This window comes from Bos javanicus, chromosome 7 (assembly GCF_032452875.1).
Source record: "Bos javanicus breed banteng chromosome 7, ARS-OSU_banteng_1.0, whole genome shotgun sequence".
Lineage (NCBI taxonomy): Eukaryota > Metazoa > Chordata > Mammalia > Artiodactyla > Bovidae > Bos > Bos javanicus.
The window spans coordinates 61,640,940-61,655,431 of NC_083874.1; the positions used below are offsets into that span (position 1 = coordinate 61,640,940).

Here is a 14,492-nt window from a genome sequence, read left to right on the forward strand (position 1 = left end):
ATACTGCTGAGAGACCAAGAAAACTGTACTAGTTCACACTGACAATAGTATATGAAAAGGTCCAATTGGATACACTCCCATCCAGGATATTTTCAGTATTTCTAATTTTAGCTGAGGTCATAAGTGAATAATTATTAATTATTATTTAATTTCCAGTTTGACTATACAACTTCATTTCAATTACATTTCACCATCTTTCTAATACTCTGCTTCCGAGGCAACAAAATCAGTCCTAATTTACACGGCAGAGATCAATTCACTGTGAACTATTAAAGGATGTCTACATCATGATTGCTACTGATTTCAAGAGCATCTTCTAAATTAGTGGTGTTTCCAAGACTTAAGATGTTTATATGCTGATATGTTTACATGTTGATGATATGATATTTCTGAGAACAAATGGACCTTTAACTTAGTTCGTGGGTATATGGAAAACAGAAACATATTATTTCCTTTTTCCAATTCACAAGCATACAGAAATAAAATTACTCTTAGGTTTCTCTATTAACTTAAGTCAGGCTGGAAAAAAACTGTCATTATGATTTAATGTCTTACACGAGAAGCACTTTCTAAGTGTAAAAGACACCAAAACACACACCATGGATTTATAAGCCTAAGCCATATTCACTGATAAAATGGTCTTTTTCCTCATCTTTCCTCATGTCATCCTCTCTCTGATGACCCTTTACTCACCCGTTGCGTGTGAGGATTTTCAGGTTCCTGCCAACCACCACTAGCTGAAAAATAAAGGAATATTAAACAAGGCTTACATAATCTGATTTTATTTTCACAAAAACAGGTCATCTGCAGGCCACAGACTTAAACTTAAAAACATAAAATCACAGAATTTTCAAGAAAGAGTCCTAGAAATTACATAGGCCAGAGTGCTTAGAATTAAATTCTTTCTTTAAATATAATGATGGTGATAATAATCACCACCACTAGGACCACCTCTACAACTAATACATGTATACTTTCTCTGCCAGGTATTTGAAATGTATCAAACTTCATTTTATTCTCATAATAACCCTCTGAGGTAGGGACTTTCATTATTAGTCTCATTTTACAAATGAGGAAATTGAAGCTCAGAGAGTTAAATAACTTGCCCAAAGTCAAGGAGATAGTAAGTAATAAAGCCACAATTCAAACGCAGGCAGTCTGACTCCAGAGAATTTGCCCTTACCTATAATATTGTGCAATTTCTATGACCTTGGTTTAGAGAAGAGTTTCTTAACATAAGAAACAAAAGCACAAACAAATCATAAAGGAAAAAATTATTCCAGAAAGCTGAAAGTAAAACCGTAACGAATACTTTCAACAAATGGTACTATAACAATTTACACAAATTTATAAAAAATTAACCTCAACCCTTAACCTCACAACATTTACAAAATTTGCCATGAAATGGTAATAAACTCACACTTAAAAGCTAAAACATAATATTCCTGGAAGAAAACAAAAGTGAAAATCTTAACAACCTTGGGTTAAGCTAAAGTTTCTCCACTAGGACACAAAAGGACAAATTATATATAAAAAAATTGATAAACTGAACCTCATCAAAATTAAAAATTTGTGTTTTTCAAAAGACGCTGTTGAGAAAATAAAAAGGCAAGCCACAGACTGGGAGATAATATCTGTGAAACATATATTCAACAAAGGGCTTGTATCCACAATATAGAACTCTCATAACTCAACAAAAAGATAAAAGCTTAGTTTAAAAACAGGCAAATAGGCAAAAGATTTGTACGAACACTTCACCAAAAAAAATACATAGATGGCAAATAAGCATATTAAGAAAATGCAACTTAAAACCACAATGAAGTATCACTATACTCACTAGAATGGCCAAAATGAAAAAGACCAACAATACTAATGGTTATTGAGGAAATGGAACTCTCCTCCTTTGCTGGTGAGGACCTGAAACTGTACAGCCTAACTGTACTTAGAGAAACAGTACTCTAACTGTACTTAGAGAAACAGTTTTCAGTCAAGGTAAACAAACACTTAACCCCATGACTCAGCAATTCAATTCCTAGGTAAACACTTGTGAAAAATGAAAATACGTATTTACAGTAAAACTTGTAAGCAAAAGTTCATAACCAGTTTTATTCATATGAGCCTCAAACTGGAAAAAATTTCAGTGTCTATCAACTCCAGAATGAATAAACAAAATATGGTATACCCGTACAATGGAATATAACTCAAAAAAACCCAGCAAAAACATGAAAGAATCTCAGAAGCACTATACTAAGAGAAAGAAGCCAGACACAAAAGATTAAAACACGCCAACTATGTAGACTTCTAAAAAAGGCACAATTACAGTGAAAGAAAGCAAATTAGTTGTAGTCAAGGGCCAGGAGGTGCGGGGAAGGAACTGACTAGGGCATGAGACAACTTTTTTGGGGTGACAGAAATATTCTATATCACCACTGTGGAGGTGGCTATGTGGCTATACATATTTGTCCAAAATCAAAGCATTCTACACTTAAAATTGCTGAGTTTCATTATATGTAAATTATATCTCAATAAAGCTAAGCCAAAAAAGGGAAAAAAAGTAGGAGGTACCATTTCACAACCATGAGTTTGGAAAAACTTGGAAGAAGTCAACAGTACCAAGAGCTGCCAAGGATGTGGAGCAGTGAATAGTTCACTCATATATTTGTGGGAGCAAAAATTGGTAAACACGTTTTGGAGAGCTAATGATGTACACATCTTACAACCAGCAATTTTACTTTAAATTATGCAGAGAAATCCTTGCTCCTATGACAGGAAACACATGTAAGAATGATTCTAACAGCACTGTTGTTAGAGGCAAAAAATTGAAAGCAACCTAAACATCCATTCGGAAGAGACTAAAAAAGTAAACTGTGGTTAAGCCAGGCATGAATCACTGACCATCACTACTACACACCACAAACAAACTGGATAGAGAGAAGTTGTAGCAGGATACATAAAACAAGGTTCTATTTGTTTCAAGTTGAGAAACACACTTGCTAATGGCTACATACGTTATGTGGAGAACTGCAAAAATATGTAAAGAACTGATGAAAACCTGAATTCAAGACCGATGACCATCTCTCTCTAGGAAAGAGAAGGCAGATGGAATGGGAGGAAGGCTATACTGGGCTGACACTGTTTTAGTTCTGTTTAATTTCTTAAGTTGAGTGGTAAGTTGATGAATGTGTATTATTTTTATAAAAATAATTTTTTTCCCAAATAAAAACGACTCCTGTTGAAGGTGATACGGTAACTCCTTGCGGGAAATGGCAGCAGTAACAACCTTTAGTACAATATTTATATTTTAAAAGCTGTTTTACTTAAGGCAAACATGAAAAATAATTATGTGAAAAAAATGTTTCAGTAATTAGAAAAATCTTAAGTTTTACCTAATTGCATTTTTAGAACTGCTGATTGATTCTAAACACAAATTTGAGTGCCATTATGATCTCATTATAAGTTTTTGCACATTACTGACACAAAGGCTTACTTACAAATAAACAAATAGTTGTAACTAAAGTGGTTTCAGGGCTTCTCAGATACCAATGACATCATGGAAGAAATGAAATTATTTGTACTTCTTAAGAGCTCCGAGTATTCAATTATCACTGTCAAGATACCCTCACAGAAGCTAGATTTCTAGAAATAAGCACAGGCTTTAAATTCTAAAAAATAAATTATCCAATCCTAATGGTTTATAGTTCAAAAAGTATCAAAAAAAGACTTACAGAGTAACAAACTGAGAAATCTATTTGGATATCTAGGTTTTGTTTAATCTGATAAAAACAAACAAAATACAAACATGGAAAAAATACACTTGAATTCACTGAACTAAGTGCCACTTTGAGGTTGTTTTTTACGTTTAACTTAAATTCATAAACAAATTTAAACAATTTACTTGCTACACTGACATTAAGACACAAATATTTACTGACAATCTAAAAAGATGGTACAGAAACTTTCCAATATAAATATCATATTTCAGGAAATACCTACCCACCAACAAACACTTTAAGAAACTTGTTTGTTAAGTTTTTGTTTTTGAAGAATGTTTTATCAATATAATGTATGAAATTAGGAAAACAACCAAGAGCTCAGGCATTCTACACCAAAGCGCAAACTCGAGAAAATCAAGAATTAAGTTTTAAGAACAGAGTTGAATCTGAAAGAACTTCACCCATTTTTACTACCAAATTATATAAGAAACTATAGGAAATTTTTACCTAATGTCCATCTTTATTTGAGTTACATCAAATAACATAGTAACTTTTTAATTGGCTTCCTCATGTATTAGTAAGCTGACTATTTTTCAAACTTTAAACATCTTGTATTGGGGTACAGCCAACTAACAGTGCTGTGGCAGTTTCAGGTGAACAGCGAAGCGACTCAGCCATACATACACATGGACCCATTCTCCTCCAAACCTCCCTCTCATTCAGGCTAGCACGTAACACTGAGTTCCATGTGCTATACAACAGGTCCTTGTTGGTAAGTTGACATTTTTAATGAAAACCTAAAAATGGTAATTTTTAATAAGTCTAAAAAATGTTTAGAAACTTAATGAAATTTCAGAAAGAAAAAAGACAATGGAGAGTTAGCAGTGCTACTGTTTATATAAAAAACAAATAGCAACTCAAGATTCTGAACTGACTGTAATAAAGAGTGTGTGTCTGTTATTAACCATGGAGTACAGAAAAGGAAAAAATAAAGGAAGTTTCCTAGTAAAGATTAAGTGCAACCTCTGCTTTGAAACACAAAAATGATGGAAAGGTAATTAACATTTTTAGACTGTCTTTAGGTCCAAACACACATAACTTTTCTGTATCACTTATGATATATATAGATGTCTCTTTAAGCATGTGTTTGAATGTTCCAGGACATGGAATTTTTGGGTAAAAGAATAAAAGCAATTTAAAAGTTTAATAAATGTCAAACTGCTATCTAAGGTGGTAGCAGACAAACGATTTTCCTATATTTCTGTCATACTACCAGATTTTAAAAATTTTGCCAAATCAATGGATTAAGTTTTAATATGCATTTTCCTGATTACTAGTAAAACTGAAACATATCCTTTTGCATATTTATTGACTTAAAAGAAATCATCTCACCAAGTTGTGTGCAAAAAAATAAATTCCAATGATCTGTGCACATTCTGGTTATTGAATATTTTTATTTCCATTTCTGAGGGCTGCTGTTCATATTGACATTTTTTTTTTTTCTCTTGGGTAGCTTCCCTATTGATTTATAAGGGTTCCTTATTTTTGCTTATTTATCTGTAGTCTGTTAAATATGATATAAGATTGGCCACTTTAATCTTTGAAGTTTGTTCATGGTGTATTTCACCATCAGCAGCAATTATTTTTTATGAAGAACATTAATCTTTTGATTGTAAAAAAACATGTCAGATATATAAATGCTATTTTACCAACCTTAAGAATACCCAGTTTCCAATGAAATATGAGAATTTGGGAACATAGAAGATTTAGTGGCAAAATACTCTGAATTTATCACCTACCTCCCAACAAGTAACAGAATTCATGATTTGTGTGCAATTACAACTCTGCTGATTTCACAAAATCTCATGCTGAAGTCCACCTCACTCACCCACAGATTTATCTGCCATGCCCACATCTCTAGATGTCCAGCGACAAAATCCACAGGCCAAATAGTAGGCTTTCTTCATGGTGGTCTTGGCTGGGTCATCTGGAAGCTGTGTAGAGATGCTTGTTGCCCGAGTGGAGAGGGTGTGCATACAGCCAGGACAGTCAAAGCAGTTGGCACATCTAGAATACAACAAACAACCACTGATTCATTCAACAAATATTTACCAAGCATCTACTACGTCAAGACATTGTTCTGTATGTCAGGAATTCAAGAGAGAAATATAAGGGTGGCTCCCAAACAAAAAGAAATCAAAAAGTACTCTGAAGAGACTTTTATAAACTGTTTTAAAATTTCAAAAACATTACATGCTAATTATTTTTTTAAATGTGTCATCATCACCAAAGTTCCTGATAACTACAGCATGACCCAAGCCTATTTCACAGAGGGAATCACTGTTAACAGTCTGGAGTTAACTTTTAGACTCTTCTTAAGCTCGCAAAGACCACAAAGATTCTGTGGACAAAGAAACGTCACAGCTTATGACTTTAGAGAGGACAGACCAATTGAACAATGGAAAACTGAGAGGCAACAATTCAATAAGCTGTGAAATTGGGTTTGGAAAATAACTGCTTGTTTGCTGTGCCAGAGAGCTGAAACAGATACCAAATAATGCTACCAAGGTGAAATGGTTCAGAAGGGTGGCATTTTCAGGGCTTTCTGCTCTCTTCAGGCATTACTTTTCCTAGTGAACCAGTCAACATTCCCCTACAGCGGCCCCCATGCCTTTCTGTTTTTCTAGTAGAAAGTTTTCTACTTTTCTACCATCTGAGATGATCAAGACTGTACCTTCAGTCATAGACTTGCTCTGAAGTTCCATAACTCCAATTTTCTGTTATATTTTGCTACTGGACAATATTCTCAAGTAAGAATAATAATAGTACCTACCTTAAAGGGATACTTTGAGGATTAAATGATAAAATAAAGGTATGGATGGCATACAAAGCTGGTTTATATGGACCTGTTTCTCCAGGACAGGAAGGACAAATAGTGGTTTATATCCATGGAGGTACAAGGTGTGACTGGTTGCAAAGGACTTCCACACCATGCTAAAAACCAAAATGGCACCAGTAACAATGAGCATATCTACTACTCAGATCTTGATTTTTAATACCAATCTCTAGTAAAAGGCACTCTGGGACAGAAAATATAGGTAAGCCTGGGGTAAGTAGGACATTTCTCAAACAATTGAATAATGCTTCACTCCCCCTCAATGCCATAAAATGATGGGGGTACGCCAAAGGGAGACAGAAGTCTACTAAAAGAGGGTTATAATGGCCAAAGCTGGAACAACCTGAGTTAAAAAAAAATAGTAGTATTGGAGTATAACCTGAAGTATACAAAAATATTCACAAGTCCACACTGCTTTAAGTAAATGATTAAATAAATAAAAAAGAAAAAAGAGAAAAATCTTCCATGTAAAAGAATTCCAAATAATTCATGGAGATAGCTCTTATGGAAGGGAAGCATAGCTCGCTACTAGTTAAGTGTGGGCTGTATTAGTACATTTCCTTCCCGAGTATGGTATGGAAAAGGAAAACGGGATTAAAAAAAAGGTAACTTTACATCAGAATAATCTGACAAACAATAGCTCAAGCCAAGTAATCAAGGTTAACATCTACAGTGAAAAGTTATATTGGTGGTATACACCCCTGATATGACGTGGTGAAAGATACACTTTACCTATGTGATCCTCGTCCCCATAACACATTCTCTCAGATGATGACAAAAGCATTAGACAACTTCCAATCAAGGGACATTCTACAAAATATCTTACCAGTACTCCTCAAAACCAAGGAAAGTCTAACAAAACTTCACAGCAAGAGGGGCCTAAAGAGATATGACTATTAAATACAATGTGGGTATCCTGAATAGGATCCTAGAACAAAAAAATGAGATTAGGAGAAAAATTGAGGAAATCTAAATTTAATAATAATGCTACCAATAATATTCATTAATTGAGACAAATAATACCATACTAATATATGACATTTACAACAGGGGAGACAGGGTGAGGATTAAAGGGAATTCTCTGTATCATCTTCACAATAATCTTAAGTCCAAAACTGTTATAAAATACAATTTATTTTTTTTTAAATGCAAGAGTCACCTTTGGCAAAAAAAAATGATGCTAAAAAAAGAAAAACAGCTAATTTCATGTGTTTTCTTACCAGCTATTAAAATATAGCTGTGGAAAATAGGAAAAATGGATCCCAGTCTTACCTGTTCTTTTTTAGTTTGGCTTCAGCCGATGGCATATTTTCTAAACAACTGGGACAATAATGGGAGTCCACCTAGAATGAAACAAGAAATCAAAAAATCATCTTGGCTTGTGTATATACCTGTAACAAATAGTGAAATTTAAAATAAATTATTCTGCAGCAGCAGATAAGAGACCATCGTTGTGGCAAAGAACTTGGACTGTTTCCAGCATAGGGTTTATTCTTATAAAAATCACCTGTTTTTTTCTTAACCTCTGAATTTTCTGAAATCATTTTTCTTTTCTGAATTTTCCTATTCCCTTTCACCAGGGTTTTATGTATTAGACATGTTAAACTATGTTTATGTTAAAGAAGACTCTATGATAATCTAAATAGATTAACACATAATCCAATTTATGAAGCTGTGATCAAATATCCTTTTATCTAATCTAGCTTTATGGGACTGCAATAACTGGACTGCACTTTAATAGTTAAGAGAGATTTTAAAAGTTCTCTAGTTACTGATATATTTATTACATGTTCACTGAAGAAAAGCATAAACTAACAGTTACAAAGTCACCTATAGCCAACCAACTAGAGGTTTTTAAATGGCAAATTAAACTACTAAGTTAACAAGATAGTCTTATTGTATTTAGCTCGAAAACATAGTGTAACAATTAAATTCACTGATAAAGTTGCTGCTCAAATAGTCACCAGGAACACAAATACAGTACTGTTAACTTATATTTGCACTTACTTATCATAAAAGGCAAAATGTAATTCATTTCTTTTTGTTCCTTTCTGAATTATGCTCCTCCCTTCAAGTGCAGCTCCAATTTCAGGCTCCCCATTAGAACTTTCTGGACTGCTTCAGCCCTCATTGGCATCATCCTTCCCCAAACCCTAATGGCTTCTGTTTCACAGGTGCACACCAGTCCATAAAAGATACAGTCACAGACTGAATGTCCTAGCTGATGGTGTCCTTACAGATTATGAAAACTAGCTCCCTACTGATCACCAAATGAGAATCTAATCAGTAAATTCTGGAGGTGAAGCTGGACAGGGAGGCATCATAGAGACAAAGGACCTGCCAAAGGGATAAGTATACAAAGTGCTAATAGAGAAAAACAAATGCTGTATATAATACAGCATTGATTTTTCTTTTTCCCTTGTGTTATTTAACTGCTTTTTCTGACTATTCTGAATAGTATGAAAAATATTCTCAATAAAATTGTAATTAATAATGTGTAAAATGGCTTATAGTATAGGACATATTCTCATAAGCATTTTTAACAGTCCAGGGATCCTGACTGAAGTCCACTGAATCAGGCTGCTTGGTTTCAAATCCTGGTCCTTCCTTCCTTCCTCAAATTTCTGGCTGTGTGACATAATGCAAACATTATGTGTGTTTCTTTAACTGTGAAGTACAAGAGTCATCAGTCACTTCTGTCCTGTCCGACCCTTTGCGACCCCTGGGCTGTAACCCACCAGGCTCCTCTGTCCATGGGATTCTCCAGGTAAGAATACTTAAGTCGGTTGTCATGCCCTCCGCTAGAGGATCTTCCCCATCCGGGTATCGAACTAGCGTCTCCTGCATTGCAGGCGGATTCTTTACAGACTGAGCCACCATGAAACCCCTTATAACGGTAAAGTGGTTTTTTAAAAAAAGGTATTTATTCTGTTGGTTTGTAGAATGATTAAAGAAGATTATGTAAAGCACATGGCATACAGAAAGTACTGAATAAGCAGAAACTATGTATTATTAATACTAATCAGCTTTTCCTTCAGGAGCCTGCAAGTAACTCAAGAGCAGGATTTATGTCTTAACCCGTCTTTTAATCCCCAAAGCTTACTGAATGAACACGTGCCAAGTGCTGCAGACGTTTTGGGGCTTTGTTATTCGTTGATGATTTTTCCCTCCCCAGGGTGGGGTCTTCTACATTCTGAGCAATCCCACCTCCAAAGCCCACTTGTATTAGTGAAAGACAGAAATGTACCCCCAGGAGGAGCGCCATAAATATAATACTTTGAGCTTCTTAAACAACAGATCCGATTCTAAACGCTTTTCTCTCAGCTCACTCCATCCCAACCCTCTTCTCTGCAGCAGGCCGTGGGCTGGGCCAGGAAACAGAACAAGGCAGTCAGAAGGCGGGGTTTCTGCCCAAGGAGGGACAGGCAGAACTTCCAGGATAGGAGGCGCTTGGATGAGAACGACCGCAGACTTTCCCACTACCTCAATCAATCCTGGGAAGACCGTATCTCGCCCCTCAAGGGGCCTTAACTAAGCACCCCCACATCTTTCCCCCCCACAACCTGCCCAATTACCAAACCCCCTAGCAGATGGCCAGGGTCCCCAAAGTCTAGTTTGTCCAATCAGAAGACACGCTAGAACAGAAAGGCCGCTCAGCCCCACCCAAGGCCGCTCCTCCTTTCCAAGTGACAAATTATAAGCAAATTAAATCACAGACAAAACTGAGTGACGGAAGACAAAGCCAATCAGCATGCTAGGAAAATGACTACCCGCCTCCAACTGCCAGAACTTCCCCGCTGGTCGCGGTGACTAGGGGGAACGCCTCCCCCATCCCCCAACACACACACTCTTCACGGGACGACTGCATTACCTCGTGAGACACACATTCCAACGACCGCAGATCGCTACAATAGCGGCAGAAGTAAAGCTGCGACAGCGGGGCCCGAACCTTCTTTTCTCCCTGGACTAGATAGAGAACCCGCTCCGATTGCAGCAAGGACGCCATCTTGTGGGGGAGGAGTCAACGACGCTCCCGTCGCATCACGTGACCCGAGGGCCGGCGTTTTCCTAGCTTCCTTCCTTACGTATTTCAACGTAGACTTTGACGTAAGCTTTCCGAGCAAGTGGGGCTTTGCGCAGGACGAAAGTCAAAATGCGCATGCTCAGCTGGGATACCAGCTTTCTACCCCTGGTTGGGGCCTGTCCTCCCAACTTCGGCTCCCCAAGCTCGTCCCCCTCCGGCATTTTTGTGAGTGTCAACCGCCCGGACGGAGCTCAGACCGTTGTTTTGCTAGATGTGGAATCGCAGATCAAATCCAGACAGACTCAGTACTGTTCTTTCCTTCATTTCTAACAGGAAGGTTGCTCTTTTATTTAAAACTCTCCCGCTCTCACTTTCCAAACAAATCTCCAGAAGTTAGATGGAGGGCTTCTGAGACAGAGTTTCTTGGAAACTAGAAACTTAAGAGTGCACACCAGCACTTCCCCTCCGACAATCTTACTATTGACCTATAGGAAACTTTCACAGATACTATCTCCTTTGTAGTTTCTTAGCTCAACCTCTTGCATGCAGAAGCTGTATCTCATTTCCTGGTTTTCCATATTTAGCATTAGAACCAAGTCTATATTGTGGATGTTAATGAAGCAATGAAATCAATGAATAGTGTTGCTAGGTGTCATTTACATTTTTCCAGTGCATGCATTAAGGCTTAGACATGTAAAATGACCACTTACAGCTAGGCTGGCAGAGACTGGAACCCATGTTACCTGCTTCAGTTTATTGCTTTTCTCTTTGTACTAGAATTGAAAGTGAAAGTCGCTCAGTAGGGTCCAGCTCTTTGCAACCCCATGGACTATACCCATGAAATTCTCCAGGCCAGAATACTGGAATGGGTAGCCTTTTCCTTCTCCAGGGGATCTTCCCAATCCAGGGATTGAACCCAGATCTCCTGCATTGCAGGTGGATTCTTTACCAGCTAAGCCACAAGGGAAGCCCAGTGTATTACTATCTGTCTGATATTAGAGTTGGTGACTGAGAAGAAATAGAACTGAACAGTAATAATAGTTAACGTTTATTGAGCACTTACTGAATGCAGGACACTGTGTCAAAACTACGTAGTCTCATTTAATTTTCACCAGAACTCCAGAAGGCAGGTGCTATCATTATTTTTATCTCACAATGCAGGACAGTGAGATCCCAGTGCTCTTCTCTTCTCCCTGGAAAGCCTGGCCATAACTGGGGCAGACTGAGATTCCTCTGCTCTGTGACTAGTAGTCACCAGTAGCAGAATCCCTAATGCATAGGGTAGTTACCAGCCTGGGCCCTGAGAAGCAGCAAGGCCCAGGCACTGGCATGGGAGGCAGGCACTGGGAACAGAAGGGGAAAGTGAGTCACAGGAGGATACCCGGCTTGATTTCTGAGGCTCACAGGGCCAGCCTGCGTCAGTGGTGCTGGCAGGTTTTTACCAAAACAGACAACAGCCACAGGTTGGAGTTTGCTGATGGGTGCTATTGCTTCCTGGGGTAGTAGACCGGGTAACTGAGAATTATCATATACTAGAAAGATCCTAGTTCAATCCTTGTAACTTTCAAATAGAGAAAATGAAGTCCTGAGAGTCAAAGGAACATGCCCCAGGGTTTCTCACTCCTGGTAAAGTAGTATTCTGTGTTCTGATTCCACAAATGCAGTTCCTTGCACACTATGTCAGTTCATTCATATTTACAGTTGAGTAGGAAACCAGTTGCTGTCCTAAAAAGAGAAGAAAGAGAAAAAAGTGGAACATTAATGAATAGCCTACTCATTTTTGCCCTGGAAGTTTGCTGGGATTGCATCATTCCCATTTGGGACACATGAGTTTCACATCTCTAGAATGCTCTCTGCTTGGCTTCAACAGGAATTTCCCAAGCATACCTCAAGCCTAACCAAGGCTTGTCCCCTTCCCCCGACTTCCTCTGCTTGGTGGACTAACCATTTCAGTTCAGTTCAGTCACTCAGTCATGCCTGACTCTTTGTGACCCCATGGACTGCAGCATTCCAGGCTTCCCTGTCCATCACCAACTCCCAGATCTTGCTCTAACTCATGTCCATTGAATCGGTGATGCCATCCTACCTTCTCATCCTCTGTCATCCCTTTCCCCTCCTGCCTTCAGTCTGTCCCAGCATCAGGGTCGTTTCCAAGGAGTCAGTTCTTTGCATCAGGTGGCCAAAGTATTGGAGTTTCAGTTTCAGCATCAGTCCTTCCAGTGAATATTCAGGACTGATTTCCTTTAGGATTGACTGGTTTGATCTCTTTGCAGTCCAAGGGACTCTCAAGAGTCGTCTCCAGCACCACACAAAAGCATCAATTCTTCAGCGCTAAGCTTTCTTTATAGTCCAACTCTCACAGCCATACGTGACTGCTGGGAAAACCATAACTTTGACTATTTGGACCTTTGTCAGTAATCTTCCTGCTTTTTAATATGATGTCTAGGTTTGTCATAGCTTTTCTTCCAAGGAGCCAGTGTCTTTTAATTCCGTGGCTGCAGTCACCATCTGCAGTGATTTTGGAGCCCAAGAAAATAAAGTCTGTCACTATTTCCATTGTTTCCCCATCTATTTACCATGAAGTGATGGAACCAGATGCCATGATCTTAGTTTTTTGAATGCTGAGTTTTAAGCCAGCTTTTTCACTCTCCTCTTTCACACTCATCAAGAGGCTTTTTAGGTCCTCTTCACTTTCTGCCATAAGGGTGGTATCATCTGCATATCTGAGGCTATTGATATTTCTCCCTGCGATCTTGATTCCAGCTTGTGCTTCATCCAGCCCAGCATTTCGCATGATGTACTCTGCATAGAAGTTAAATAAGCAGGGTGACAATATACAGCCTTAATGTACCCCTTTCCCCATTTGGAACCAGTCCATTGTTCTATGTCTGGTTCTAACTGTTGCTTCTTGACCTGCATACAGATTCTCAGGAGGCATTCTCTCCCTTTTTCTTTGATCCAACGGATGTTGGCAATTTGATCTCTGGTTCTTCTGCCTTTTCTAAATCTAGCTTGAACATCTGGAATTTCTCGGTTCACATACTGTTGAAGCCTAGCTTACAGAATGTTGAGCATTACTTTGCTAGTGTGTGAGATGAGTGCAATTGTGCAGTAGTTTGAACATTCTTTGGCATTGCCTCTCTTTGGGATTGGTATGAAAATTCACCTTTTCCAGTCCTGCAGCCACTGCTGAGTTTTCCAAATTTCCGAATGCTACTCTGTGGCAGCAGGGAACACTTCCTCTGTGCTCTGGTGAGGATGCAGGGAGCTGAGATGGCATCCTCTTTTGGCTAAAGTTTGCAGAGGTGACTTCAGGTTAAACACTGCAGCCATTGCCCAGTTGCTGCTGGTGCTGAAGGCAGACCGCAGGCCCCTCAGGTGCTGGCTCATAAGAGATACTTCATGGCCATGCACTCTCTGTGCCACTGATCCCTTACTCCCGCTTGTTTGTCCACTCACCCCTGAGAACTCGCAACTGACACAAGAAGTTCATAGCTTTCAGTGAGAGTGAGATAAGGGCACAGTCATGGAACTACAGAGCCAAAAGTGACCTTCAGTTCAGTTCAGTTCAGTTCAGTTGCTCAGTTGTGTCCGACTCTTTGCGACCCCGTGAGTTGCAGCATGCCAGGCCTCCCTGTCCATCACCAACTCCTAGAGTTCACTCAAACTCACGTCCATCGAGTCGGTGATGCCATCCAGCCATCTCATCCTCTGTCATCCCCTTCTCCTCCTGCCCCCAATCCCTCCCAGCATCAGAGTCTTTTCTAATGAATCAGCTCTTCACATGAGGTGACCAAAGTACTGGAGTTTCAGCCTTAGCATCATTCCTTCCAAAGAACACCCAGGACTGATCTCCTTT

At 38.6% G+C, this 14,492-nt stretch overlaps 1 protein-coding gene across 2 annotated transcripts in view; it reads right to left on the reverse strand.

The window, feature by feature from the left end:
* DCTN4 (dynactin subunit 4) overlaps positions 1–10,710 on the reverse strand; it is a 32,987-nt gene extending 22,277 nt beyond the window's left edge. The window contains exons 1-4 of one of the 2 annotated variants that reach the window (XM_061424058.1): positions 10,481–10,710; positions 7,882–7,952; positions 5,602–5,780; positions 694–737 (exon numbers count right to left, since the gene is read on the reverse strand). In XM_061424058.1, coding sequence (XP_061280042.1) covers positions 694–737; positions 5,602–5,780; positions 7,882–7,952; positions 10,481–10,615 — 429 coding nt within the window. In that variant the 5' untranslated portion in view covers positions 10,616–10,710. The remainder of the gene's footprint in view (positions 1–693; positions 738–5,601; positions 5,781–7,881; positions 7,953–10,480) is intronic. The other variant, XM_061424057.1, reaches the window with a different exon arrangement.
* Positions 10,711–14,492: the final 3,782 nt, after the last annotated feature.